Below are 25,765 nucleotides of genomic sequence, written 5' to 3' on the forward strand. Positions count from 1 at the left end.
GGGCTGGGCAGGGTGGCTCATACCTGTAATCCCAGCACTTTGGGAGGCCAAGGCAGGTGGATCACCTGAGGTCAGGAGTTCAAGACCAGCCTGACCAATATGGTGAAACCCCATCTGTACTAAAAATACAAAAATTAGCCAGGCATAGTGGCATGCATCTGTAATGCCAGCCACTCGGGAGGCTGAGGCAGGAGAATATCTTGAACCCGGGCAGCAGAGGTTGCAGTGAACTGAGATTGCAACACTGCACTCCAGGCTGGGCAACAGAGTGAGACTCCATGTCAAAGAAAAAAAAAAAAAAATCCCAGAACAAAGAAAGACAAGTAAGCAGATAACTCCAGTGAAATATTCAAGTGCTCCAACAGGGGAAGGCCGGGGAGACCCTGGACAGACCCAGTTGATATCTGTTCTGCATTGGAGGTGGGAAAGGGAAGGTCCTTAAAGAAGTGGCATCTAAGCAAAGACCTGAAGGACTAGTTGGTCAATAAAGGAGAGAAGAGGAGGATATTCCAGGCAAGGGAACCATCAAGGGCAAGGGGCCGGCAGGGAATGTACCACGCCCGGCTAAGGGATGTACAGCAGGTTTGCAGAATAGAAGTAGTCCAGTGGGAGTGAGTAGGGAGGCGGTGAGCTACATGGCTGCAGGTGTGAATCAGAGCAGGTCCTGGGGGCCTGGGGATCTTCCTGGCCAGGCCTTCCATCCAGACGTTTTCCTGAGGGCACGAGAAGGAACACTGCAGGTAGAGAGAAGTTGACCTGTTTAGGAGATAGAAAAAAGACAGTGCAGGCTTTCATTTCTGTAAATACAGCAGGCCAGATAATCTGAAAAACATGTAAATCTGAAAACTCTCAGAAATGTTGGTCAACATATAATGGACATCCTTTTAAATATAAATTTCTAGGGGCCAAAAAAAGAGGGAACTGAAAACCTAAGTGGCAGTTGTATCTACCCTTTAATTTCACAGGGGGAGAGAAGAGGAGGTCTGTGCCAAGTAAAGACTTGGAACTAAGAGCTTCCTCCCCACCAACCCCATTGCATTGCATCCCAGAACCAGAAGAGCTGCTATCTCAGTGAAATGGTTAAACAGAAAACCCTCTACCCACCTTCATGGGGCACAACAAGGAGACCTGGCTGCTCAGCCTGGGCTCCTATTTGGAAGGGGCTGCGGAGAAGCATGCCTTTCTTTCACCATTGGCTTTGCAGTTCCATTCATTTTACACCTCTCCATGACCTTGGAGCCTGCATAAAAAAATGGGATGGGAACTATCCCTGGGATACTTGTGCAGAAGCAAACACAAAACTATTCTGGATAAGAAATACCTCTCTCTTTCTTTCTCTCTCTCTCTATTTCTCTCTCTCCTCTCTTTTCTCTCTTCTCCTTTTTCTTTCTCTCCCTTTCTCTCTCCTCTCTCTCTCTCTCCCCCCACGCACACAGTCTTTCGACTGTAACCTTTACTGTTGGTCCAGCATAAAAATAAATCTTAATGATGATCCCAGGGTGAACAAATGTTATATGTACTTAACAGAGAGTGGGGCTGGGAAGCAGAGGCTGGAGCCAGTACTGTATTCACATTTATAGTAACTTAACTGTTTCTTTTTAAAAGCAGTTGTAATTAAGAAGACAGCCCATTCATCTATTCAGTAATTTTTTTTTTTTTTTTTTTTTTGAGATGGAGTCTTGCTCTGTCACCCATGCTGGAGTGCAGTGGTGCGATCTCGGCTCACTGCAACCTCCTCCTTCCAGGTTCAAGCAATTCTTCTGCCTCATCCTCCCGAGTAGTGGGATTACAATAGGTGCCCACCATCATGCCTGGCTAATTTTTGTATTTTCACTAGAGACAGAGTTTTGCCATGTTGGCTAGGCTGGTCTTGAACTCCTGACCTCAAGAGATCTGCCTGCCTCAGCCTCCCAAAGTCCCAGGATGACAGGTGTGAGCCACCGTGCACAGCCCATTCAGTGAATATTTTTGAGTATCTTCTGTGTTTTGCATTTAGTAATCGGTGGCTGTGAAGGGAAAATACGGATGGGTCCATGTATCTTATCTGGCCCCATGGCAGATGGACGCATTTTTGTTTCTCCTGGTTTATTTGGTAGTTTTCTTTAAAAGGTAAGCAGTTTGAAATTTTCTTTAACTTGAGTAAGTTTATTATTGAATATGGGACTGAAGATAAGATGAATATGTCTGTGAAAAGGATAAAACAGGATTGGAAAAAAAGTCAGCCAGGTTTGGGTTTGAATATTGGCTCCACTTTGTGACTCTGGTTAAGTTACTTAACCTCTCTGAGCCTTGGTGTCCTAACTTGTAAAATGAGGTTTTATGACCCTTAAGTAAGAAACGTGATAAAGTCTTTGATACGACTGATAACCAACCCAGGATATGCACTTGATATTCCTTCTCCTTTTCACCAAACAAATGTTACATCTTTAGCATGATATCATTACCAATCATTTAAGCTATATTCTGGAGTCTGGTTCTTACTCAGTTTTGGGACACTTATTGTGTAGAACAATCTTTGGCCTAAAGATGCCACTGCATAGTGGAAAGACCAAGGCTTGGTTCAGCTTCCCTGGACTCAAAAAAGACTCTCTCAGACACTAGCTTTAGTCTTTATCAAATCAGTATGCCTTGCTAAGCTTCCATTCTTTCACTGATAGAAAAGATACAAAGGGCCAGGTGTGGTGGCTCACATTTGTAATCCCAGCACTTTGGGAGGCTGAGGTAGGTGGATAACCTGAGGTCAGTAGTTCAAGACCAGCCTGACCAACATGGTGAAACCCTGTCTCTACTAAAAATACAAAAATTAGCCAGGCATGGTGGCAGGCACCTGTAATCCCAGCTACTTGGGAGGCTGAGCCAGGAGAATCGCTTGAACCCAGGAGGAAAAGGTTGCAGTGAGTCGAGATCACGCCATTGCAGTCCAGCCTAGACAACAAGAGTGAAACTCCATCTAAAAAAATAAAAATAAATAAAAAGAAGATACACAAAGAATCTCTGCCTCAAATGGTAGTAATAAGGATTAAGTAGAGTTGATATCTGTAAAGTCTATACCAGCCTCTGGATAAAATAGCTGACTTTATATAGCACTTACTATATATACACGGCATTATTATAAGCATTTTAAAATAATATTAACTCCAGTGATTCTCATGAACAATCTTATAAGCACTGTTATTTTACCCATTCTACAAAGTGACTGAGGCACAGAGCAGTTAAGATCATTTGCCCAAGATCTCATAGCTAGTAAGGGGTAGTCCTGCAGGTGAACCTAGACAGTGCAGCTCAGGAGGCCATGATCTTGATGTGGGTATTACTTTTCACAGTAAGTGCTCAGTAAATGATAGCTGTTATTGTTTTCAATATTACTGCTACTGCTGTTATTACTAAGGCAATAATAATTGTTTATGCAATGAGTGAAATAACACTTATTTAATGCTTACTATGGGGCAAGGCCCTGAGGATACGCTGAAGCATGAAATGTTCTGAAAGTATGTGTGGGTTACTTCAGCAGAGAAGATCCACATGAAGATTAATAGAAATAAGGTACCATTTACCTTATTATATGGGGCTGAATAGATAGAAACTCTCAATAGAAAAGTTCCAATTACCTGCTATAGAACCACTGCTCTTTGCCTGATGGTGTTAAGAAAAAAGGGAGATGGCAGGGTAGAGGGCATAATTCTTCAGTGTGCCAGTGGGGAGAATGGGAGGCTACCCTCACAGGTGCCAAGTGCTAGGAGCCTAAATCAGGCCTTCTTCCCCTGTGTGCATTCCTGCTTCCATTGTCTGCTTTCATTTTCTTCTGGAGAGGGCACTGACTTAAGGCAATATTAAATCCTGAATCTGGCCGGGCGCGGTGGCTCAAGCCTGTAATCCCAGCACTTTGGGAGGCCGAGACGGGCGGATCACGAGGTCAGCAGATCGAGACCATCCTGGCTAACCCGGTGAAACCCCGTCTCTACTAAAAAATACAAAAAACTAGCCGGGCGAGATGGCGGGCGCCTGTAGTCCCAGCTACTCGGGAGGCTGAGGCAGGAGAATGGCGTAAACCCGGGAGGCGGAGCTTGCAGTGAGCTGAGATCCGGCCACTGTACTCCAGCCTAGGCGACGGAGCAAGACTCCGTCTCAATAAATAAATAAATAAATAAATAAATCCTGAATCTGAGAGACGCCATGGCAGAAAGACCCAACTTCATCATTTCTTTCCTAACTTAATTAACATTCAGAGTCACAAATGATCATAAATAATAGGAGAATAACATGTCTGATTAAAGGGTGCTTTTGTTCCTGTGTTAGCATAAGGATTCTCTGCCATTTTGCCATTTTACAGTTACTTTTTAAAGAAAAAATAAACAAAAAAATTTCTTTTCTTTTTTTTTTTGTTTTTGAGACAGACTTTTGCTGTGTCTCCCAGGCTGAAGTGCAGTGGCACAATCTTGGCTCACTGCAACTTACACCTTCTAGGTTCAAGCAATTCTTGTGCTTCAGCCTCCCAAGTAGCTGGGATTACATGTGCCCACTACCACGCCCAGCTAATTTTTGTATTTTTAGTAGAGACAGGGTTTCGCCATGTTGCCCAGGCTGGTCTCGAACTCCCAATCTTAGGCAGTCCGCCCACCTCGGCCTCCCAAAGTGTTAGGATTACAGGTGTGAGCCACCACGCCCGGCCGCAAACATTTTTTAAAAAGTACTTTTTCTTAAGCCGTATCGTCGCAGTTGCTCACTGTTTTTGTTGAGTTACTCTTTAAGATTTTTAAACAGTTTTCTTTTGCTGTTTATATTAACTTTTAGCTTTATTTTATAGAATAAAACAAGGAGCAGTTATGAATCTGAAACAGTTTAATGGGTTTCAACAGGACATGTGACAAGTCATAAGCCAGCAAACTTCATGGTTCTCTTCATGAGCCTTGAGACAATGCAATAAAGTTCTGATTCCCAGGAACAGTTTTTGGGAGACTGGAGGTTATGTATCAGGGGATTAATAAATAACCCTCGAATTTATGTTCCATGCAACGCATAACTAGCCAAATTTCTTTTCCAGCAACAGACTGAACATTCAAAGCAGACTTTGTATGCCGTGGCAAAACCACAGTCTGTCTGAGACAGTAGTCAATACATTTTTATGTAAACGTAAATCACTTTATTCAATGGAGTGTGTAAAGCTGAGGGCCTGCCTAAGCACTGTGTATGTTAGGGTCCCATGGTCCTTGTCAGGAATATAGGTTTTCACCAGTGTTCTTGGTCCAGGTTTTTCCTTCCAAACCTGGACAATTGCTGGCTCTGTGCCGTCCACAGGCTGGAAGGCTGTTCTGCTGGCTGATAAGTATCCCGGTCTGAGAAATGCTCAGAGCAGGAAGCACAGCGACAGTATCCATCTGTTGTGGCTCCTTAGTTTGCCTTGGTGACTTCACTCATCTGATTGGGACAGCTTTGAAATGGATGGTAATTCTGTGTTTCTTCACTTCTTAGGAAAGACCAGAACCTGTTGTCTCCAGTGAACTGCTGGTATTTGCTCCTGAACCAAGTAAGGAGAGAAAGCAAAGACCATGCAACCTTGAGTGACATCTATCTGAACAATGTGATTATGCGGTTCATGCAGATAAGTGAGGATTCTACCAGGATGTTTAAAAAGGTACACTCCATAAATCCTGCCATAGTGTGCTTTCCGGTAACTGCCTTGCCTATAACCAGGACTGAGAACGGTGTCTGAAAAATTAGGTGAATGAATCCTTTAGAGACACAGAATAAACGGTTAAAAATTAGATGAATGGATGTTTTAAAGACATGGAATAAAGAATTAAAAATCAGGCTGGGCGCGGTGGCTCATGCCTGTAGTCACAGCATTTTGGGAGGCCGAGGTGGGTGGATCACGAGGTCAAGAGATTGAGACCATCCTGGCCAACATAATGAAACCCCATCTCTACTAAAAACACAAAAATTAGCTGGGCTTGGTAGCGCATGCCTGTAGTCCCAGCTACTTGGGAGGCTGAGGCAGGAGAATCGCTTGAACCCAGGAGGCGGAGGTTGCAGTGAACTGAGATCGCACAACTGCACTCCAGTCTGGGTGGCAGAGTGAGACTCCAACCCAAAAAAAAAAAAAAAAGAGTTAAATTGGGTGAATTAATCTTTTAAAAATACAGAATAAAAAGTTAGGTATAGGGCATACGTATAGAGTTGTAAGTCAGTGAATCTACGAGCTAAACAATGTGAGCAAAAATTTTGAAATAAGATGTTCCTACAAATTGCACCTCTGCCCAGGAACGGACTACCTGTACTCATGAAAAATCAGGCCAGAGGGTAAATGCCTTGAATTCTTTGTTTGGGGCTCACACATGGTGAGAAACTTGTAAAGAACAAGATTATTACATGTGCTACTCTCTTGAGAAGATGCTAGCACAGTCTTTCTTAGTCTCACCAGACCAGCAGCAGAGGCTGTGAGAGAGCGACATGAAGAAAATTTCACAGGGCACAGAAAACTCCATCCCTTACACACCAGCAAGCTTCCTCCTTCCCAAGTCCATTAAAAAACAAGAACTGGGCTTTGAAGTTTTCTTATCATTGTTACTAATCTCAGCCAACTCTCAGCAGTTTTTTTGTTGTGTAGACATTTTTGCTGAGCACAAATAATAAAATGGGACTGTTTCCTGTGTAGAGAGTGCAGCTACTTGCCCAGTACAACTAGCGTTCATTTTTTATGCTTGTAAGATGAGAGTTTTCCCCACCCCCTCAGCTTTGTATTAGGAATGTTAATGCCTGTACCTATACCTGTACCTCTATTCAGTAAGTAATTATTAGTTTCAGAAAGTAGCGGGGAGAAAAACCACCCTGTAGATTAATATTTATGTTTCAAAGAGTCTCCTTAAAACAAAGACATAGTGTTAAGCAGGCCAGCTGGAAAATTTCTTAGTCATGTTTGATGTATCCACATTAGATTTGATTTCTGACCTAGAAAGGGAATTTAGCAAGCTCTAAGTCACCTTATGCTCCATTAAATAGAAAAAAAAAAATTTCAAACGAAGGAGAAACTTTGAAAATTGAAACTAAGGAGCATATAATTTAAGAACAGATAGAGAAATATCCTATGCGTCTTAAATAGTAGAGTTTTTAAAAAGTAATTTAGACAGAGCCGTGAAAGTGAAATAATTTTCTTGTACATGAGCTCTTTATGCAGAGACCTCATTTGGTTCAGCAGGTTTTTCTGAGCATCTCTTATGGGCAGGAGACTATGATGACAGGTGTTGAAAAGGCTGCAAAGATGAAGAAAAACTAGTCCTGGTGCTCAAGGAGGTCACAATTTATCCAAATTTGTATGGCACTATATAATGCTTCTTATTGAGACAGGGCCTCTAGGACCAGTACCTCTACTGAGTTCATTTATTAATCCATTCAACAAAGCATCTTTAAAATGCCTGGCTAGGGGAGCAGAGCTAAAAGACATGTCCCTGCCTGCAAGGAGCTCATTACAGTAATTAACAGTTACCATGCTAAACGGAACTGGAAGGCTGGAGATCTTAACTCTACCTAGGGGATGAGGAAATTCTTCACAGCTAGGGGAACACTTGAAGTGAGACTTGTAGGAGAAGGAGGCATTCATCAAACGGAAGGACAAAGAGCTATTCCAGGAAAGGAGAACATGAGCATGTTCCAGGAAAGGAAAGAGTTTCATATGATTGGACCAGGGATTGTATGGGAGTGGGTGATGGGATGTGAAATTACAAAGGATGGTCATTAAGAAGGGACTTTGTATGTCTTGCTAAAATGTGAGGATGTGTATTTTGTAAGTCAAAGTCAAGGGCTTGATAAAGTGGATAGAAACCTAGGGCTAAGAGTCAAACAGATTTGGATTTGAATTCCAGCCCTTCTGCATACTTGCTTTGTGATCTTGGGAGATCATTCCAGAGATTCAAGAGCAGGCTGTCCATTCTTGAGGGAGCAAGAAAGGCAAAATTGGGCAGAGGGAGAGGCTGTACCTGTGAGTGCTCTGGGGCTGGCATGGCCTTTGGAGTGATCTCATATCCAGGCAAGGAGTCCTGGCCTTTGTTTTGGGGAGGGATTAAGTAATCTTGGAGTGAGGCAGCTCCCATTGGTGGACGGTAATTCCCAGAGAGGGATCAGCTGTGAGTTTCAGCAGCTAGCAGCCAGTATTCCCAGTAGTTGGAGGAATGAGTCGCTGGCTCTTGAGGAATGGCCTGGAGAATGCACAGTAGACACACACACACACACACACACACACACACACACACACACGCACACACACATGCAGAGAGAGAGACAGAGACAAAAACAGATATGCCTGCTTGCTTGCTACTAGAAGTTCTCTTCTTATCCAGACTTTCTGGTTCTCAAAGAATTTCATCCTTGGAAACTGCCTATTTACAGTGGATTCCTGGTTACTTTGGCATTTAGTAGGGGGAATGCTCCATGCTTCCTGAACAGCTTTTTCATTCCTAAACATTGCTGACCACGTGGAAGGGTAACAAGTCATTACAATTGCAGGTGGGAAGTTCTGCCTTCCTCGAGCGAGTATAGCACACTACGCACCTCACCTTCCCATCAGTGTTATTGCCGGAAGAGGAAAGAATAAGAGAGGCAAAGGGCACAAAGGAGAGATCAGAGTTTATAGAGGAGTAAGATCAACCCCTAGGACACATTTGTCATCTGAAAGAATAAAAAGCCAGAATCTATATCTACCAAGTCCAAAGAATTCCAGGTCCCTTTAGATTAGAAAGCAAGACTAGTCTTTTCTGCCTTTTTTTTTTTTTTGTACCCGTTTATGCCTGAGGTTGCAATTTTTTAAATTTTTACAGTTAGAACTTGGCGATGACCTTGACCAGTAAGATACAAATTACTCCCATATGCTTAGTGTTCCAATAGTGGAACACTAGGCATAAATGGTTTTTAATCACCAATCTTCCTCTTTTTTAGCTCTTCTTCCATTGTTATGGTTCTAGGTCAGAAGCCTATTTTCTATCAAAATGGAAAGAAATTATTAGCGTGAATCTGAAGCAGCCTTTAGAACTGCTGTGGAGTCATTAGTGAGCATAATGCTTGTTTTCCTTGGGAGAAGATTTTGAGACGTCCTCATGTTTCAATAATATCCCCATGTCTATATGGAGATCCAAATCAATACTGTGTATCTGATAGTTCTGGCCTCTTAAACAGCCATATCTTTTACAGTTTCCTCAATGACAAAAAATCCTGTTACCCAAATTATTCTCTCTGATAAGGAGTGTGGAGCAGGTAATTTCAGGAATTTTTTTGTGTGTAAATGGATATAATAATCAAGAAGACACTTGTAGAAATACTCAATTCCATGCAGAGTTATAGGGAACAACTTCAAGACTTAAATCTTAATTACATCAAAACCAGTTATAGACATAGTTGCCTAAACTTGAAAGTTTTCAACAGGTTAAAAAAAAAAAGTGAAGCATTTTAAAAACAACAATATTCAACTATTCAAATACTCATTATTTTAGATTTATGCCTTTAAAATTCTAAATGAAGCCTATTGGTCAAAATAAGCTTTTAGGTTCTGAAATCAGATATTCTGGATATGAATCTTGGCTTTGCCACTGTTGGGAGCTGTGTGGACTTGGGAATATTTGTAAATAAGCCTCAGTTTCTGCAGCTATAAAGTGGATATAGTAACCTACTCCAGATAGTCGTTTAGAGGATTCATGAGTTATATATGGAAAGCCACTTAGCCTAGTGTCTGGACTTAATAAGTCCTGGTAACTTTCATCTAATATCTTTATTATTATCTATAGTATAAGCACTTATTCTATATACCAGAATAATTATGTAATATGAGATTATACCAGATATTATACCAAATGTATCCTCATTCCAAGGAGAGTATAGTTTTCACAATGATATGAAAAACACTTCCAGAGAATAAATTTTATTTTCTACTTATTATGAAGTTCCAAACAATATTTGTAAGCAAACAGTAATAAGTGCCCTCACAACAGCATTGCTTGTGGCTAAATTAAAATTTTTGTCCTCACCTTTGAACATTTAGTGGGAAATCAGGGAGTATCCAGGTGAATGCCCAAGCTGACCAAGACTCCGTGCCTCTCAAATCCCCCACAGCCATTTCACGTGGAGAGCCTTACCTTTGAGGCTTGATTTCTTCATTCAACAAAAGAGTTATTTAATTCCAAACCTTCTACTAGATAGAGACAATGTAAACACAGACAGGAGAGTACTCTGCTTTTACCCTCTTAAGTTCTGCTTAGCTATTTTAAGAGAAGGTCAGAATTTAGAGGCTCCTGCTACACAAGGGCTTGTTTCATTCTCAACCCTCACTTGTTTCCCAAAGAACCAGGGCTGATGTGCCTCTTGCCCTGTTCTCCAGCCTTGCCTTCTGCAGTCATGAGCTTTTGCTTCCTTCTTTCCATTACTCAAGCTGAAACAGAGTGCTCTGCATCTGGTTTGGTTCTGCAGCCAGAGAATGTGCAGTTCCTATGCTACACATAAAAATGTAATTAATGTCATCTGTCACAGTTGCAGGACAGGCTATACAGCCAGCTTGCAATAATCACTTTATTTAAGCACCTAATCACAAGGTGTTATTTACCAATTTTAAGAAAGTTAATAGAAGTATGTAGTTTGGAGGTATACCATCAAATGGTGGCATTTGAATATGTTAGTTTATCTCTATGGGTTTTAAATTATCTGGAAGTCTATCGTTTCCCCAAAGATGGTTTTAAAATCATTAATATGTTTTTATCCTTCCTTGGTTTGCATAATTACATGTACAATATAATTCATTTTGTTTCTTCACCAATAATGATGATATTTGTAAGCTGCCACTTACTGAGTTTTAGCTGTGTGCCAAGCACTGTACTCTGCATTTTCATAAATTAACTCACATATCCTCACAGCTGCCCGGTGAACAGGTATTATATCCACACTTCAGGGATAAGGAAACAAAATGCTCAGGAGTATAAATTGCAGCGTCTGGCTGACTAGCATGTATTCTTGTCTTTGCCCGTATGTCTTAGATAGTTCATAGCTGCTATGTACTCTGTTGGTATTTCTTGGTGGTAATTAGAGATGTCACCCAATGCATAGGGTCAGAAACTTCTGAGAAATAGGACACTATGGTTCTTGTCCTAGTCATTTCTTATGAAAAAACTGAAGAATGATATTCTGGGAAGAGGCACAAAATCTGTCAGTCATCCAAGTTATAGGGAGGGACTCAAAGCAGCAGAAACTGGCCCCAAATCACTGAGAATAACCCCTCTTTCTCATAAGTGCCACAGGTTGTCAGAGTCAGACTCACAGAAATTCAGTTAGCTCACTTGAGGTATTGCTGATTGTGTGGCTTAATCTGAAAGAAAGGAGAGGTTACTAGTAAGATTCATACTTATTTTTTATTTTGATCAAAGACAGCTCTATTCTATTTAAGTACCCCAACGTGAAAAACAAAGCAAAGATATTTTATGAAGGAGAAATGCTGTAGTTTCAAATACACCATTTAAAATAAGTTAATATTCAAACATGTTTTAGTAGAAGTTAATAAAAGATACCACTTGACTACAAATCTCTAAGGCTCTGACCTTGTTTTTTTTTTAAAAAAAGGCCCGTAAGTTAAAAGCATCTGAAAACTATCAATCTATATATGTGAAAAAAGAACCTATTTCTCTTTGAATATAAAAATATATATGGATTGTAGACATTTAGAAAACACTAAAAATATAAAAAGAAATAATAATTACCCATATTAACACTACCTACTTTTGAATTTTAGGCTCTATCTTTTCAATATTTATATGTGTATACTATATTTAAATATGTACGTATATATTTTACAGAATTGAGATTTCATTCTATATGGCTTGGAAAGGTGCCATTTTCATATAGAATTATTAGTATTTCTCACATCTGGAAATAGACTACCTCACAACTACATAGTACTTTACTTTGTGCATGGCCATGTTAGTTTTCTGTTGTTGGACATTTAAATCTATGATTTTTTTTTTTCTCATGCTACATTCTTTGAAGTAGAATTATCAAGTTGGAGGGTGGCCTTTGAATTTTGTTAGAATTTCATGTCTTGAATTAAATTCTTACCATTTGCTTTTCTGGAATAATGATGGCCGTGGTTGTCATTTACAGACAAGTCATATATTCGCTGAAAAATTAATTGACTATTTTATTAGCAGTAAGCTACCACATATAATTTAGTGTACTTATATAACAGTAGTAAATAATATAACAAGAAGAACTTTTTCAAAGCATTTTAGTGCAGTGTTGCAGAAGAATTAAATGGTATTCCGGTGGCCTCAAGGGGCAGCTTAATTATTGATAGGGCCTGGATAAATAAGAATAGTTCAAACTAACACTGCTAGCTGGTTCTCTTGGGTTTTATCAACCCCATGACTAGCTTTCTTTCTTTTTTTTTTTTTTAAGAAATAAGCCAAAACTAAACTATCATTTTTTGCAATGATGTAATTTTCTGAAATATTTTAGAACATATTTTTAATTTATATTTCTGAATTGCTTATCAGGATGGCAAGCACATAATAAGTGCTCTCTGAATAGCAATTATTGGTGCTGCTGTTCTTGGAGTTACATTGTTGCCTTTATTATTTAGTAACAATAGGATATGTGTGATTGGCCTGGCTTTAACTTTAATATAACAAGAGGAAGTACTGAATACTGAAGGCAACTGTAACACAATGGTAAGTATTTGAGTATCTAAACACAGAAATGCTACAATACAATTACAGTGTGCAAGATAAAAAATGATACACCTGTGTAGGGCAGCTCCATTCTAATCTTATGGGAGCACTGTCATTGAGGACAATAACAGCTATACAGGTTTGTAGCCTTGGAGCAGTGGATTATACCATATAGACCAGGTGTGTAGTAGACTATACCATCTGGGTTTGTGTAAGTACACTCTATGATGTTCACACAACAATGAAATCGCCTAATGATGCATTCCTTAGAATATGTCTCTATTGTTAAGTAATGCCTGCCTGTACTTGAACTCATAATTACATTGAGACAAGTGGTCAAGGAACACTTGAAAACTTACTTTTTAGCTAAAATTAAAATCTAGAAGGGTAAATTGTTTTAAATGGATATCTCTAAGTTACTTTTGTTTTATTCTGTTTGCTAATCTGTAGTTTCTGATTTCACACAATGAACATGTTGTATAATAAAACACACAATAAAACAGTTATTTTTTGTAAACTGAAATCTGAAGGAAAAGGTTTGGTCCAGGTATACCAGTGTTTGTTTGCTGTAAAGGAGTGGGAAAACTCTATCCAGTAAATAATTCATCCCCAAATGCTGTTTATTAATGGAGAATCTGCCTATTCTATGGGTCCAGTTGAAAATTACACTTGGATTATGCACTCTTAAGATGGTTAAAATAGGAAGACATGAGATCAGAGGACTTCTGACTAAGACAGCAGATTCTACATGGGCTTCAACCACCTTACTTCCCAAATTATCTGTTAAATGACCCATCAAATACATAAATAGGAAAAACTAGAATAATTATTTCAACTTCAAGCAGAGCCCATCATTCCTTTGCACAAATCTTCTAATGACTCTCACCACACTCAGAGCAAAAATCTACATCCCTACCTCCCTTCCCCAGCTTTATTCTTCTTTATAGCACTTACCCCTTTGTGACATACTATATATTTACTTAATTATTTGTTGACTTTCTGTCTCCCCTCAAATCCAGTGAAAGTTCTTAAGGGAAGAGACCTTCATGTTGTTCACTGAAACAATGACTGGCACAGAGTAGGTGCTCAGTAAATATTTATTGAATGAATAAGTAATGAATAAAGATTTACTTCTGCATTAGAAACCAAAGATAGTGGCATTTACATAACACAAGTTTCAAGGCATTTCAGCAAGACCCAGCATTAGCAAGGCTAGGTTTAAGCAACACTATAATGTACAACCTACTTCCCAAGAGAAAGAAACCAGAGTGGGTCCTAGTAGCAACCCACCTTCACAGGTCAGCTAGGAGACTGATGACTGTCATCGCTGGAGCATCCTCTCTGTTCTGTCACAGATTGGTAGCCCTGGGACCATGGTGTTAAAAAGCACCACACTTTGCTCTAATCAGCCATAGGCACCATGAAATTCACCGGAAGGTTCCCATGGCACAGTTTCCCACCTAACTCCCCCAACTGAAAATTGCTCTTACGATTATCTTCTTTTTCATCATTCCTTGAGATATTTGGAAATCCAGTCTATATAAAAATTACTCAAGAACTATCAGTCAAAATCAAGCTCAGCCTCCCATTTACTCTTAAGACAATACCAGGCAAGCATGGACTTCCTTAGAGAGATAATTATGCACATACTTACAGGGATAAGTATGAATAAACAGAGAAGAATACATAGTTCCTCTAAATATATGCTATAGTTTATTCATTCATTCTTCAGTAAGTACTTATTTGAGGCTTTCTTTGTCTCAGGCATTTGTCAAGATGTTGGGGATACAGCAGTAACCACCACAGGCCTTCTCCCTACCCCTTGGATCTTACAGTGGGACAGTACAGGCAATTACAGTCTTAATTACAGAATAGCATGTTAATTGTACAGTAAGGAGAGAAGGCCCTTACTTCTTAGGACTTGGAGATCAGGAAAGCTGCAATTTGAATCAGTTATTAAGAGTTAGCTGGAGAAATGATGGGAAAGGAGCAGAAAACTCTTCTAGGAAAAAACAGCATGTGTGAAGAATCACATGCCATGAGAGATTTCATGGAGGACAAGGGTGTTCTTTGTAGGTGAATCAAAGAATGGGAGAGGGCAGATGGCAAGAGAGATGATTGGCGAAATAAGAAAGAGTTGAAATTAAAGGCCATGTTGAGGAGTTCGAATTTATTCTAAGAACAGTGGAAAGCCATTCACAGGTTTAAACACGATAGTGACGTGATTCACTTTCAGTGTGCCTGGAGTGTGGAGAGTGGATTGAAAGGTAATAAGACAGAAAGACTCAGTTTGCAGCTCTTAGAACTAATCCAGATGAGAGATGACGATGCTTTTCCTTGGTTGTGGCAGTAGAAGCAGAGGAGCAGGTGGATTCGAGTGGTGTGTTGGAGATAGAATATGTAATGTAGGCCTGGGTAATTGATTGGCTGGGTGGGAGAGGAGAGAGATGTAGAGGGAGCAGTCAGAGGTGACACCCAGGCTTAGGCAGTTGTCAGGATGATAGGTGTCATATGAGAGGAGAAGGCTCGGGGCACAGAGGCTGTGATGGGAAAGGGATTGTGGAAAACATGGTGTTTACTTTTGGGTGTGCCTGTGGATAACTGGGTAGAGAAGCCCCATAAGCAGACCAAGAACTTCAGGAGCGAGATCAAGACTAGAGAGTTGAGAATCTTCCACCTTTGGCAGGTCATTAAAATCCTGGGAGTAGTTGAGATAAACCAGGGAGAACATATAGGGTGAGGAGGGAAGAGTAAGGAAAAACTCACAGAAAAACTAGGAATTAAAGAATGAGAAGAAGAAACATATCCCATAAAATGACTGAGAAGGATCAGCCAGATAGGTGAGAAGAAACGCAGGTGAGTGAGGTGTCCAGAAAGCTAAGTGAAGAAAATGCCAGGAGGGAGTGGTCAATATGCAAAGGCCATGACGTCCACTGAACTGAGCAGCAAAGGGTCATTGATTATCTCTGTAAGAGCAGTCTGGGCAGAATGGTAGATGTTGAGCGAGCAAATTGGGACAGCAAATGTGGACAGTATTGTCTAGAAATTTGCCTGTAAAGAGGAGGAAAGATAAGGGAGGTATTTGAAGAAGAACATTGGTCAAGAAAGGTTTTTTGTTGTTGTTGTTGTTTGTGTTTGTTTGGGGGGTGTGTGTGTGAAAAAAACAGGATGTTAGGACGAACTAGTTTAAAATGTTGAGGAGGGCCAGGCCTGGTGGCTCATGCCTGTAATCCCAGTGCTTTGGGAGGCCAAGGCGGGAGGATCACTTGAAACCAGGAGTTCAAGACCAGCATGGGCAACATAGCAAGACATGATTTCTGTAGAAAAAATATTTAAAAGTTAGCCGGGCATGATGATGTACACCTGTACTCCCCCAACTACTTAGGAGCCTGAGGAGGGAGGATTGCTTGAGCCCAGGAGTTCAACGCTACAGTAAGCAATGAATACACCACTGCACTCTGGCCTGGGCGACAGAGTGACGCTCTGTCTCTAAAAAAATCCAAAAATAATATGTTGAGGAAAAGGAGCCAAAAAAAGGGAAGCTTGACATTTTAGGAGAGAACAAGTGTAACTGATTGACCCAAGACTCTGCCAAGGGAGCAGGTAATGGGACCCAAAGGACAGGCAGAGGGATTAGCCTCTGGCAAAAGACTGTATTTGGAGATGAGAGAAGAGCTGCTATGGATGCGGGATTCTCTATTCCTGTTTCTTTGTGAAGTTAGAAGTGATAACATCTCATAAGCAAGAGGAGGAGAAAGAATGGTCTTTTGGGAAAATAAGGTTTGAGAAAAGTAGAAAAGATTCCAACCAACCCCTGGAGGGACTGAGAATTAAAAATAAAAGAAATATGATGTGAAAAAGAATCCCCACTTGAGAAAATACCACAATATGAAAATAGGATATGAGTTTTCAAATAAACTTGCTGAAAAGACACACACACGTAGTACTTTCAAGCCTCAAGCTTGCATGACTTCTACAAGCATTCCATAAAAGCATCCTCTTTTCAAAAAGAACACGTTAGGTATTATATATAATATTAAATGTCAGAAAACAATGGAGCAAAACCAAGGACAATTGAAGGAAAGTTACAACTCCAAAATTCTAGATACAACCAAGTTGTTACTCATTTTAAAAAGCAACTGAAGAGCAATCTTAAATATGTAGTGTACTTTCCTGAATGCACACTTAGTTTGGGTAGCTTGTGTGCAAAGTTAGCATTTTCCTTTTATCAACTCCCTGAAGTATTTCTTGCCCACAGTGGCTTGGGCTTGGCCACATGACTTGCTTTGGTCAATGGGACAATGGTAAATGTGAAGCAAGCAGATACTTGAAAAGTGCTTCCACATTGTGGCCTGCCCTCTTTTGATGCTTTTAGACATGTAACATGTTATCAAGTCCCAGCTAGCTTGCTGGATGAGGCACAAGACTACATGGGAGGCAACTGAAACCTCCTGAGTGACAGCCAGCCAAATATTACACATATAATGAGGACATTTTAGATCATCCAATTGCCAGCTGACCCCAGCTGATTGCAAATGCAAGAAAGAACACAGCCAAGCCAGCTCAGAACAGAAGAATCTCCCAGCTGGCCCACAGAATCCTGAGCTAAGTAAAGTGTTGCTTAAAGCCACTAAATTTGGACGTTTTGTTCCACAGCAAAAGTTAAATGATGCCCTAGGTAAAGACCTGTGCCCTCCCCAAAAGGTAGATGAAATCAGAAGATATACATAGGTTTTGGGTAAATAGACTAAGTATACTCCACCATGACTTTCCCACTGAAGGCATGTTTAAAAACTGAATACCTGTAGCAGTTTAAAAACTGAAAATTAAATAGCAGCAGGTAGGTTGGGGAAGAAGACCAGATTTTTAAAATTCCATCAAATTGGCATTATGTTTTCCACTTCTTTTCCTTCAGTATCCTCCAGCCTAAATGCAAGGCAGCTAGAAACCTGAAAGTAGACATTGGACTTACTTAAACATAGAGGGCTGTAAGAGAAACTGTTAGCTGTGACACAAAAAGCCGAAAAGGGAAAATAAAGATGATCAAAATTTTTCATTTTTCTCACTACTTCCTCATGCCCCAGTCACTAGACAATCCCAAAATGGCAACAGCAGCAGTGACACCAACAGAGGCCTACAATTACCTACAACTCTGAAATAGAGAAACTTTCCTCCCTGATCAGAGGAGCTGTGATCCAAGAGGGTGGGGCAACCACCTGTTGTTTTATTTTCTGTCTGTCCTGCTGCCACGTGGCCTCAGATGTGGACACAGTCATAACGAGTGTTTAGTAGATTAGAAAAACTGAAGCCCCAACTTTCCAGTTAGAGCAATGAAAAGGGGAGCCCTAGGAACTAAAAAGTACTGGGGAGATTTCAGAAAGGGTAAAGATTGAGAAAGCAACACCATAAAGTTCTTTATGAACTGCTGAATCCCTAAGCTACACATGAATGGGACTTATCCTAGACAGAAACTTACCAAAGACTTCAAGAATTGAACTATAGAATAGGAGCATTGTGTGAGTTCCAGAGAAGCCACTTTGTGGTGCATCTGCAGGACAGGTATGAACAGCACTGCAAAGATGTTGGAAACAATTAACAACAGGATACTGGTCAGAATTTGTATTCTGAATCCAACTAGACTGATTTCCTGATGGAATAAAATTATCAGAATTCTGTATATGGTTTAAACAAGACTTGGAGTTTCATAATATAATATGCAGAATATCTAGAATACAATCCAAAATTACTCAGCATACAAAGAACCAGGAAAACTTCAACTTCCATGAGTAAAAACATTGATAAACATCAAATTCTGAGATGACACAGATGTTTGAATTATCTAACAAAGATCTGTGTGTGTATGTGTGTGTGTGAGAGAGAGAGAGAGAAAGAGAAAGAAAGGAAAGAAGGAAGGGAGGGAGTGAGGGAGGGAGAGAGGAAGTGTCTCATTCTGTCACCCAGGCTGGAGTACAGTGGCTCAATCATGGCTCACTGTAGCCTTGACCTCTCCAGGCTCAGGTGATCCTCCCACCTCAGCCTCCCAAGTAGCTGGGACTACAGGTGTGCACCACCATGCCCAGCTAATTTTTGTTATTTTTTTGGAAGTGAGGTTTTACCACGTTGCCCAGGCTGGTTTTGAATTCCTAGGCTCAAGTAATCTGCCTGCCTTGGCCTCCTAAAGTGCTGGGATTACAGGCATGAGCCATTGTGGCTGGCTACAAAGACTTTTAAAGCAACCATGATAAAAAATGTTCCAAGAAGTAAGGGCAGATACTCTTGAAATGAATGGAAAGCCAGGAAGTTTCAGCAGAAAAATAAAAGGTATAAATGGAAATTTGAGAACTGAAAAATGCTATAACTAAAACAACAACAACAAAAATTCACTAGATAGACTCAGTGTTAGAACGGAGATAACAGAGGGAAGAATCAGTGTATATGAAGGTAGATTAACAGATATAACCTGGTCTGAACAACAGAGAGAAAAAATATTTTTAAAAAAATGAACAGAGCCTCGGGGACTTTGGGAATGATACCCAAATGTCTAACATTTGTGTCATCAGAGGTCCTGAAGGAGAGGAGAAAGAGTGTGGGGCATAAAAATAAAACTAATTGAAAAATAATTGCAAGAAAATTTCCCAAATTTGGCAAATGACATAAACCTACACATTGAAGAAGCTCAGCAAAACCAAACTAGATGAACCTGAAGGAGTCCATATCTACACACATCATCATAAAACTGAAAACTAAAGACAAAGAAAAATATATTGAAAGCAGCCAGTGAAAAATGATATATTATTTTTGGGGGAACATTAATTCAAATGGCTGTGGGACTCTCAACCCACTCAATGCTAGCAGCACCTCACAGGTTGTGACAACCAAAAATGGATTCAGACAAGCCAGGTGTCCTCTGGGGGCAAAGTTGTCCCCAGCTGAGAAACATTAATGTAAATTGATTGAGTCTTCCATCCTAGTTTTTTTTTAAAGAAATATTCCAATTTGGTTTGTTTTCCCATCTTAGGGTTTACAAGTCCAAATTCAATGAACAAACATAGGGTCGGTCAGAAGGCACCCAGTCCCTCATGTCCCATGAAAAAGGAGTTAAAAAATATTGTTCAGTACCAGGTTTATTCAATTTCAGTTATTTATAAAAGATGAGCACTTAATAAAATTCATATTCTTTTTTTTTTTTTTTTCGTTTGAGACAGAGTCTCGCTCTGTCACCAGGCTGGAGTGCGGTGGCGCGGTCTCGGCTCACTGCAACTTCCACCTTCTGGGTTCAAGCGATTCTCCTGCCTCAGCCTCCCGAGTGGCTGGGACTACAGGCGTGTGCCACCACACCCAGCTAATTTTTGTATTTTTAGTAGAGACGGGGTTCCACCATGTTGGCCAAGACGGTCTTGATCTTTTGACCTCGTGATCTGCCCGCCTCAGCCTCCCAAAGTGCTGGGAATACAGGCATGTTCGTTTTCAGAGAAGTTCATTTTCAAAGAGGCACAGACACACTGAATCCTTACTCATTCTTCTCATCTGAAAAAGAAGATGCTGCTTTAAGAAAGACACTGATGAGGAGAGAACATTCCTACCATATGTTGAGGTGTCTGCAATTGAGATCAACAAATTCTAAAGCCACCTAAGAACAGTATTCTGGTTGCTAGCCAACTTTCTTACCAGTTGAAGACTGTGTTTAATACCACATGGTAGGGATTCTAAAAGATTTTCAGCAGCTTTAAGAAATGCCATATTGGGGGAGATTGCACATATAGCAAATATTTGAATTAAGAAACACTTGTGATACCTTGGAATATATCAACCTAAAAATATGCATTTGCAGAAGAGATACCGAATATGGCTGTCAGATTTATTTCAGTACCTTTTAAATTTCTGCAGAAAAAAAAATTATTGTGAGTGAAGCAGTTAAATAGGAACAAGAAAATTTGCCAACTAAATACTTTGTATAATTGACCTTGAAGCCTATAAAAAAGGAAAGATCTTGACACTGGATATATGAACTATTTAGATTGAGAAAAAATAATGTTCAATAATTAGTAGTAAATAAACACATGCACTACTTTTACTTTTTAAACGTTAACAGTTTCAAATGAACACATAGAACCATAATTGGCTAATGTGCTGGCTTGAACAAACGTGTCCATAAAAGTTTTATCTTAGCTGGGCACATTGGTTCACACCTGTAATCCCTGCACTTTGAGAAGCCAAGGTGGGAGGATTACTTGAGGCCGGGAGTTCACACTAGCCTGGGCAACATAGCAAGACCCCCATTTTACAAAAATAAAAATTAAAAAATAGCTGGGCATGGTGGTGTACATCTGTAGTCCCATCTACTTGGGAGGTGGAGGCAGGAGGCTCATTTGAGCCCAAGAGTTCAAGGCTGCAGTGAGCTATGATTGCACCACTGCACTGCAGCCTAGGAGACAGAGCAAGACCCCGTCTCTTAAAAAAGTTTTAACTCTTTAGCTCGAAAGATGGAGATTGCATAGGTCTACTATTATAATCAACCTTTATTATTTAACAAGATCTAATCACTCTACCGAAGAAGTCATGACAAATCCGTAGTAACTTATACTTCTCTTCCCTTTTTATTTTTTCTGAAACCTAACTTTACTGAAATCAGCTTTTCCCAAAACAGAATAGGCATTATATTTCTTTATTTATTCAACAAACCTCCATTGATAACCTTTATGTGATAGGCACAGTGGTGGCTACTAAAGTCACAAAAGTGAGTAAGACACAAATCTTCAACTGGTACCCCTGTAGGATCTTAGACTCTAGTAAGGAAAGGAACTATAGACATAAAAATTACATTACAAATTGGTAACTGCTCTTAGATAGATAGGACCTAAGACCATGAGAGCACAAAGGATTGAGTAAAGTATTCTGGCTGGAAGAAAGGCCTCGCAGAGAGAGCGACATTTAGTCAAGCTCTTAAACTTGGTGGGGCTTTACAGAGAAACTAGGGAAAGTACATTCTTCTATACTGACAGACCAGCAAGGACAAGTCTCTGAATTTCTGATCCAGCCTAGCACATATCTAGGAAATGAAGCTAGGGAAAGATAAGGGTAGATAAGACTCCTGGTGGCCCCTTAACAGCAATGAGTTTTAAAGATGAATCAGGCCACTTACGTGCCTAGAGCAAATGCTCACATCTCTTACCCAGCTGGCTGGTGTTAAGAGTGTAGCCTGTGGTGTGATGAAAGATAAACAGTTCTGAGATCTAGAGAGGCAGGTTGTGGTAGGCACAAGAATTTGAATCTCGGTTTGAGGAATTGGTATGTTGTTATTTAAGCAATTAAGGATGCTAAAAGAGTTTGAAAGCAAATGTATGACTTAATCAGCTTTGGTTTTTGAAAGCATTGTGAAGCATTTGAAAGCATTGGAATGGGAAGAAACTTGTCTTGGGGAACCTGGTGAGGAAGCTGTTGCATTAGTAATCTGGGTGATAATTTTTATCCTATCATGTGAATTGTGGCCAGAGCATAACTCTATACTTATAATGACATTGCCTTCAAAACGTTCTTATTGTTGTCAACCACTAGTGTGTCCTGGGGGGAAAAAATAATTCTCATTGGTGCAGATTAATAATGAGTGGAATGGATTTTTGCTGTTGACTTATAAAAGCCCTGTTAGTAATTTAAGTCCAGAATATTTTTATTCAGTCCATCCTATTCAGATTTTCTTAAGGCTTCTACTTCTTTAGCTGATGGATCTTTAGCTTACTGGGAAAAGAAAAAGAATCTAATCCTGATTCCTAGATTCTTGGACTTACAGTAACTATGCAGACATGGATTTGGACTGACTCCACCAAACAGGGCAATCACAAGTGATTACAAGTTACTGAGTGGCCTGTGTTGCTTCCTAATCCTCCCAAGATCTTAGCCTCCATTCCTTGAAATATAAAAACATGTACTTAATATCACTAGCTAGAAAATAACAAACCATTATCTGTAAGGCAAGGAGAATTTGCTCTGATTTCTTTAAACTGTGTCATATAAGGCAGTGGTCCCCAATCTTTTTGGCACCAAGGACTGATTTCATGGAAGGCAATTTTTCCAAGGGCAAGGGGATAGTTTCAGGATGAAACTGTTCCACCTCAGATAATCAGGCATTAGATTCTCATAAGGAGCATGCAACCTAGATCCCTTGCATGCACAGTTCACAGTAGGGTTTGTGCTCCTGTGAGAATCTAGTGCTGTGGCTGATTTGACAGGGGGCGGAGCTCAGGCATCATAATGGTGGCTCACCCACCACTCAGCCACCACTCACCTCCTACTGTGTGACCCATTTCCTAACAGGCCACAGACTGGTACCAGTCCACAGCCCAGGGGTTGGGGACCCCTGGTATAAGGAGCAGTTAAAGACATTGGGAATATTTAGTACAGAGAAAATAAGTCTCAGCTAGGACTCAATATTTGAAGACCTATCATACAGACGATGGTGTCAGCATACCTCCTCTGTAAGGCTACAGAAGTTAAGACCAACTGGAGGAACTTAAGTAGAGACAGCTTTACTTTACCCTAAGAAAGACCTCCTAACGGTCCAAGTCAGCAAGGCTGTCTAAATCAGATCTAGAGTTCTGCTTTGTTGCAGTTTTGCAGTATTCTCTGGAATGGACTTTATCTTCCTTAATATAGTACCACAGACACAGTTGAGTATTCTAAAAAGTAAATCTTGAATTATGTTGAGTTGACTAAGACATTCTAATTTGAAAATTTATATGAATAGACTGTTGCATTTGAATTTAGAAAAACCGAAAATGTCTTCACAAGATAAAACAAAGATATGATGCTGAGCTAATAATAGTATCATAATGATGGTAAGAGATAATACTTATGGAATGCTTAGTATGTGCCAGACACCCTGTTAAGCACATAAGCATGGGCATCTCATTTAATCCTTTTACCAACCTGTGGAGTATATACTGTGATCTTTCCTTATTTTACAGTGGAAACAGCTCAGAGAAGTTAACTATATTTAAACAGATATTTAAATAGCTTGGCCCTTTTCGAAGGTTTTGGGGGTTTTCCCCTTAAAGTGCCTGTCATCCGATGTGCAATTGCCCATTAGCCACAAGCATTTTTAAAATTTCTCTGATTGTATTCGGCAACCCAAGTTCTTTGTCAAAAAGATACTTACTCCATAAGAATGTTTTTCTTTTTCTATTCGTTATGGCACCTGTACTTACACCCATTGTCAGACTGATGACCAGTTAACTGGCTGTAGTTCTGAGATGGTGCTATTCAGCCAAATACCAATCTTTAAAGGAAGTTTCTGATTTTGTTTACATTTTGAAAGATCAGTTAGTTTATTTAAAAAATTATGGGTATAGTTCCAGAGTGATATAAATATGGAGATTTTGCTTGGCTTAAAGTGTTTGAAGATGCATAAATCAGACTGGATTGAAATTGTTGTGATTACCTCTCTGTTTCTCTCCTAGACTGTAAGGTCACTTTTCTTTCCTAAACACATAGGAGACACTCAGTAAAAACTAGTAGAGTGAGCGGGTGAATGCATGACTGAGTATGTGAATGAATGAACTTACTTCAGTATCTCAAAGAATCTCTGCCTTTTGCTTGCTAATCCAGTGGATGACTTACATTATTAATGAGCAAACTTCCTGCTTGTTGATTTGCTTAGTTCCTCGATTTTTCTTACCACAGTGCTATTAAGACTAAGGTTATGGGTTTCCTACACAGTGTGGTCTAGTTTGCTTCATTGCATGATATACTTATAATCCCAGCCACCTGAGTTGTAGATGTGAGCTTTTGGTCACACCAGGGAGCGGAATAGCTTTGGATCTCTCATAATTATGGCTGTCACAGAGGAGAAGGCCAGTTGGCTTTACTAATAAATTAGTAGGCTCAAGTTCGTGCACTAAAGAAGACATATTAATATGGTAATAGTGAGAACTTGTTCCTAAAGCTGAGTTAATTGCATTTTTGTAAAGTTCAGCATATTGAAAATGGTTTGGAACTACTTTTTGATATTTTTAGTTAATTATATTATAGTCTGAAACAGTTTTATAACTCATTCTGATTTTAATTAAGTAGGTTTATTTACATCAGTCACTGAGAATTTATATGTAACTTATTCATTTAGTGACACTGAAAAGGTATTTCCAGTTTATCAGCATTTTGAGTAGAGAAACAACTCTTCATGTGTTTTTTGAAGAGCTAGGGAAATGAAAATGAAGATACTTCTTTCATCTACTTTATTTCCTGTAGGATTTAAATCTCAGTCTTGAGTTACTTAATCAGCCCGTTCAAGTACTGTTTATGTGTGGTAGGTTGTGAGTGACTTTGGTGTTGATGACTATGCACCTTTCAGATTGTCTGCTCGAAGGCTGAACACAGCAACAGCCAACCTTTTTCACCTGGATGTAGAATACCACTTTTGTCCAGCCACTACATTAGTAATTGTAATAGATGCCCCAGATAGTTCCCTTTATGGTTAAGTTTTGTTTTAATTTGAAATGAAGCTCTGGTTTCTCTGTGTTTACGATTCCTTCTAATTTCTCCTTTTCTAGTGGCAAGGAGTTGTGTCTTTAAAAATTCTGATTTTTACCCCTTTACGGTAAAGTAGATCATCAAACTAATTCCATGATAGCTTCAATACTTAGTTGTGATTTTAATAAGTACAAAACCATGTCCCTTGTCAGTTAGAAGGAAAATGTGCAGAAACACTGTAAACATTACCTAGAAATTTGGTTCAGGCCATCAAGCACAACCCAACTTTCTCCTTTAGGCATTTTAGAAGATGCTGTTGCCTGTGTCTTCAGTGTTTACCTGAATTAAGGGAATGTATTATTATAGAGACACATGAACATGAGTTTGGAAACTTAAAAGCGCACATGCTGTGGAAGTATGGCCTGATCCCTTTAAGCAGAATTTACATCCCAAACTGACTGAGCATGAGACACTATCATCATCTGAAACCCTCTCATTAAATATTTAATCTGGTTTTTCTCTTTCTCTTCTACTCCCACGGTGACTCAGCTTACAGTCAGGATTTCTTGACTGGTCATCACAATAGATTTACTTTAAAAATACCTCTGAAAAAG

The 25,765-nt window shown here is 39.8% G+C and overlaps 1 protein-coding gene across 3 annotated transcripts in view; it reads left to right on the forward strand.

Annotated features, from left to right (window-relative positions):
* The window catches only part of SRGAP1 (SLIT-ROBO Rho GTPase activating protein 1), a 303,543-nt gene that overhangs the window by 147,448 nt on the left and 130,330 nt on the right, over nt 1-25,765 (forward strand). For all 3 annotated transcript variants that reach the window (XR_013401199.1, XM_015152203.3, XM_015152204.3), the window contains exon 3: nt 5,470-5,632. Coding sequence is in view for 2 of the 3 variants with exons in the window: in XM_015152203.3 (XP_015007689.1) it covers nt 5,470-5,632 (163 nt within the window). In the remaining variant the exon portion in view is untranslated. The remainder of the gene's footprint in view (nt 1-5,469; nt 5,633-25,765) is intronic.

This window comes from Macaca mulatta, chromosome 11 (assembly GCF_049350105.2).
Source record: "Macaca mulatta isolate MMU2019108-1 chromosome 11, T2T-MMU8v2.0, whole genome shotgun sequence".
Taxonomy (NCBI): Eukaryota; Metazoa; Chordata; class Mammalia; order Primates; family Cercopithecidae; genus Macaca; species Macaca mulatta.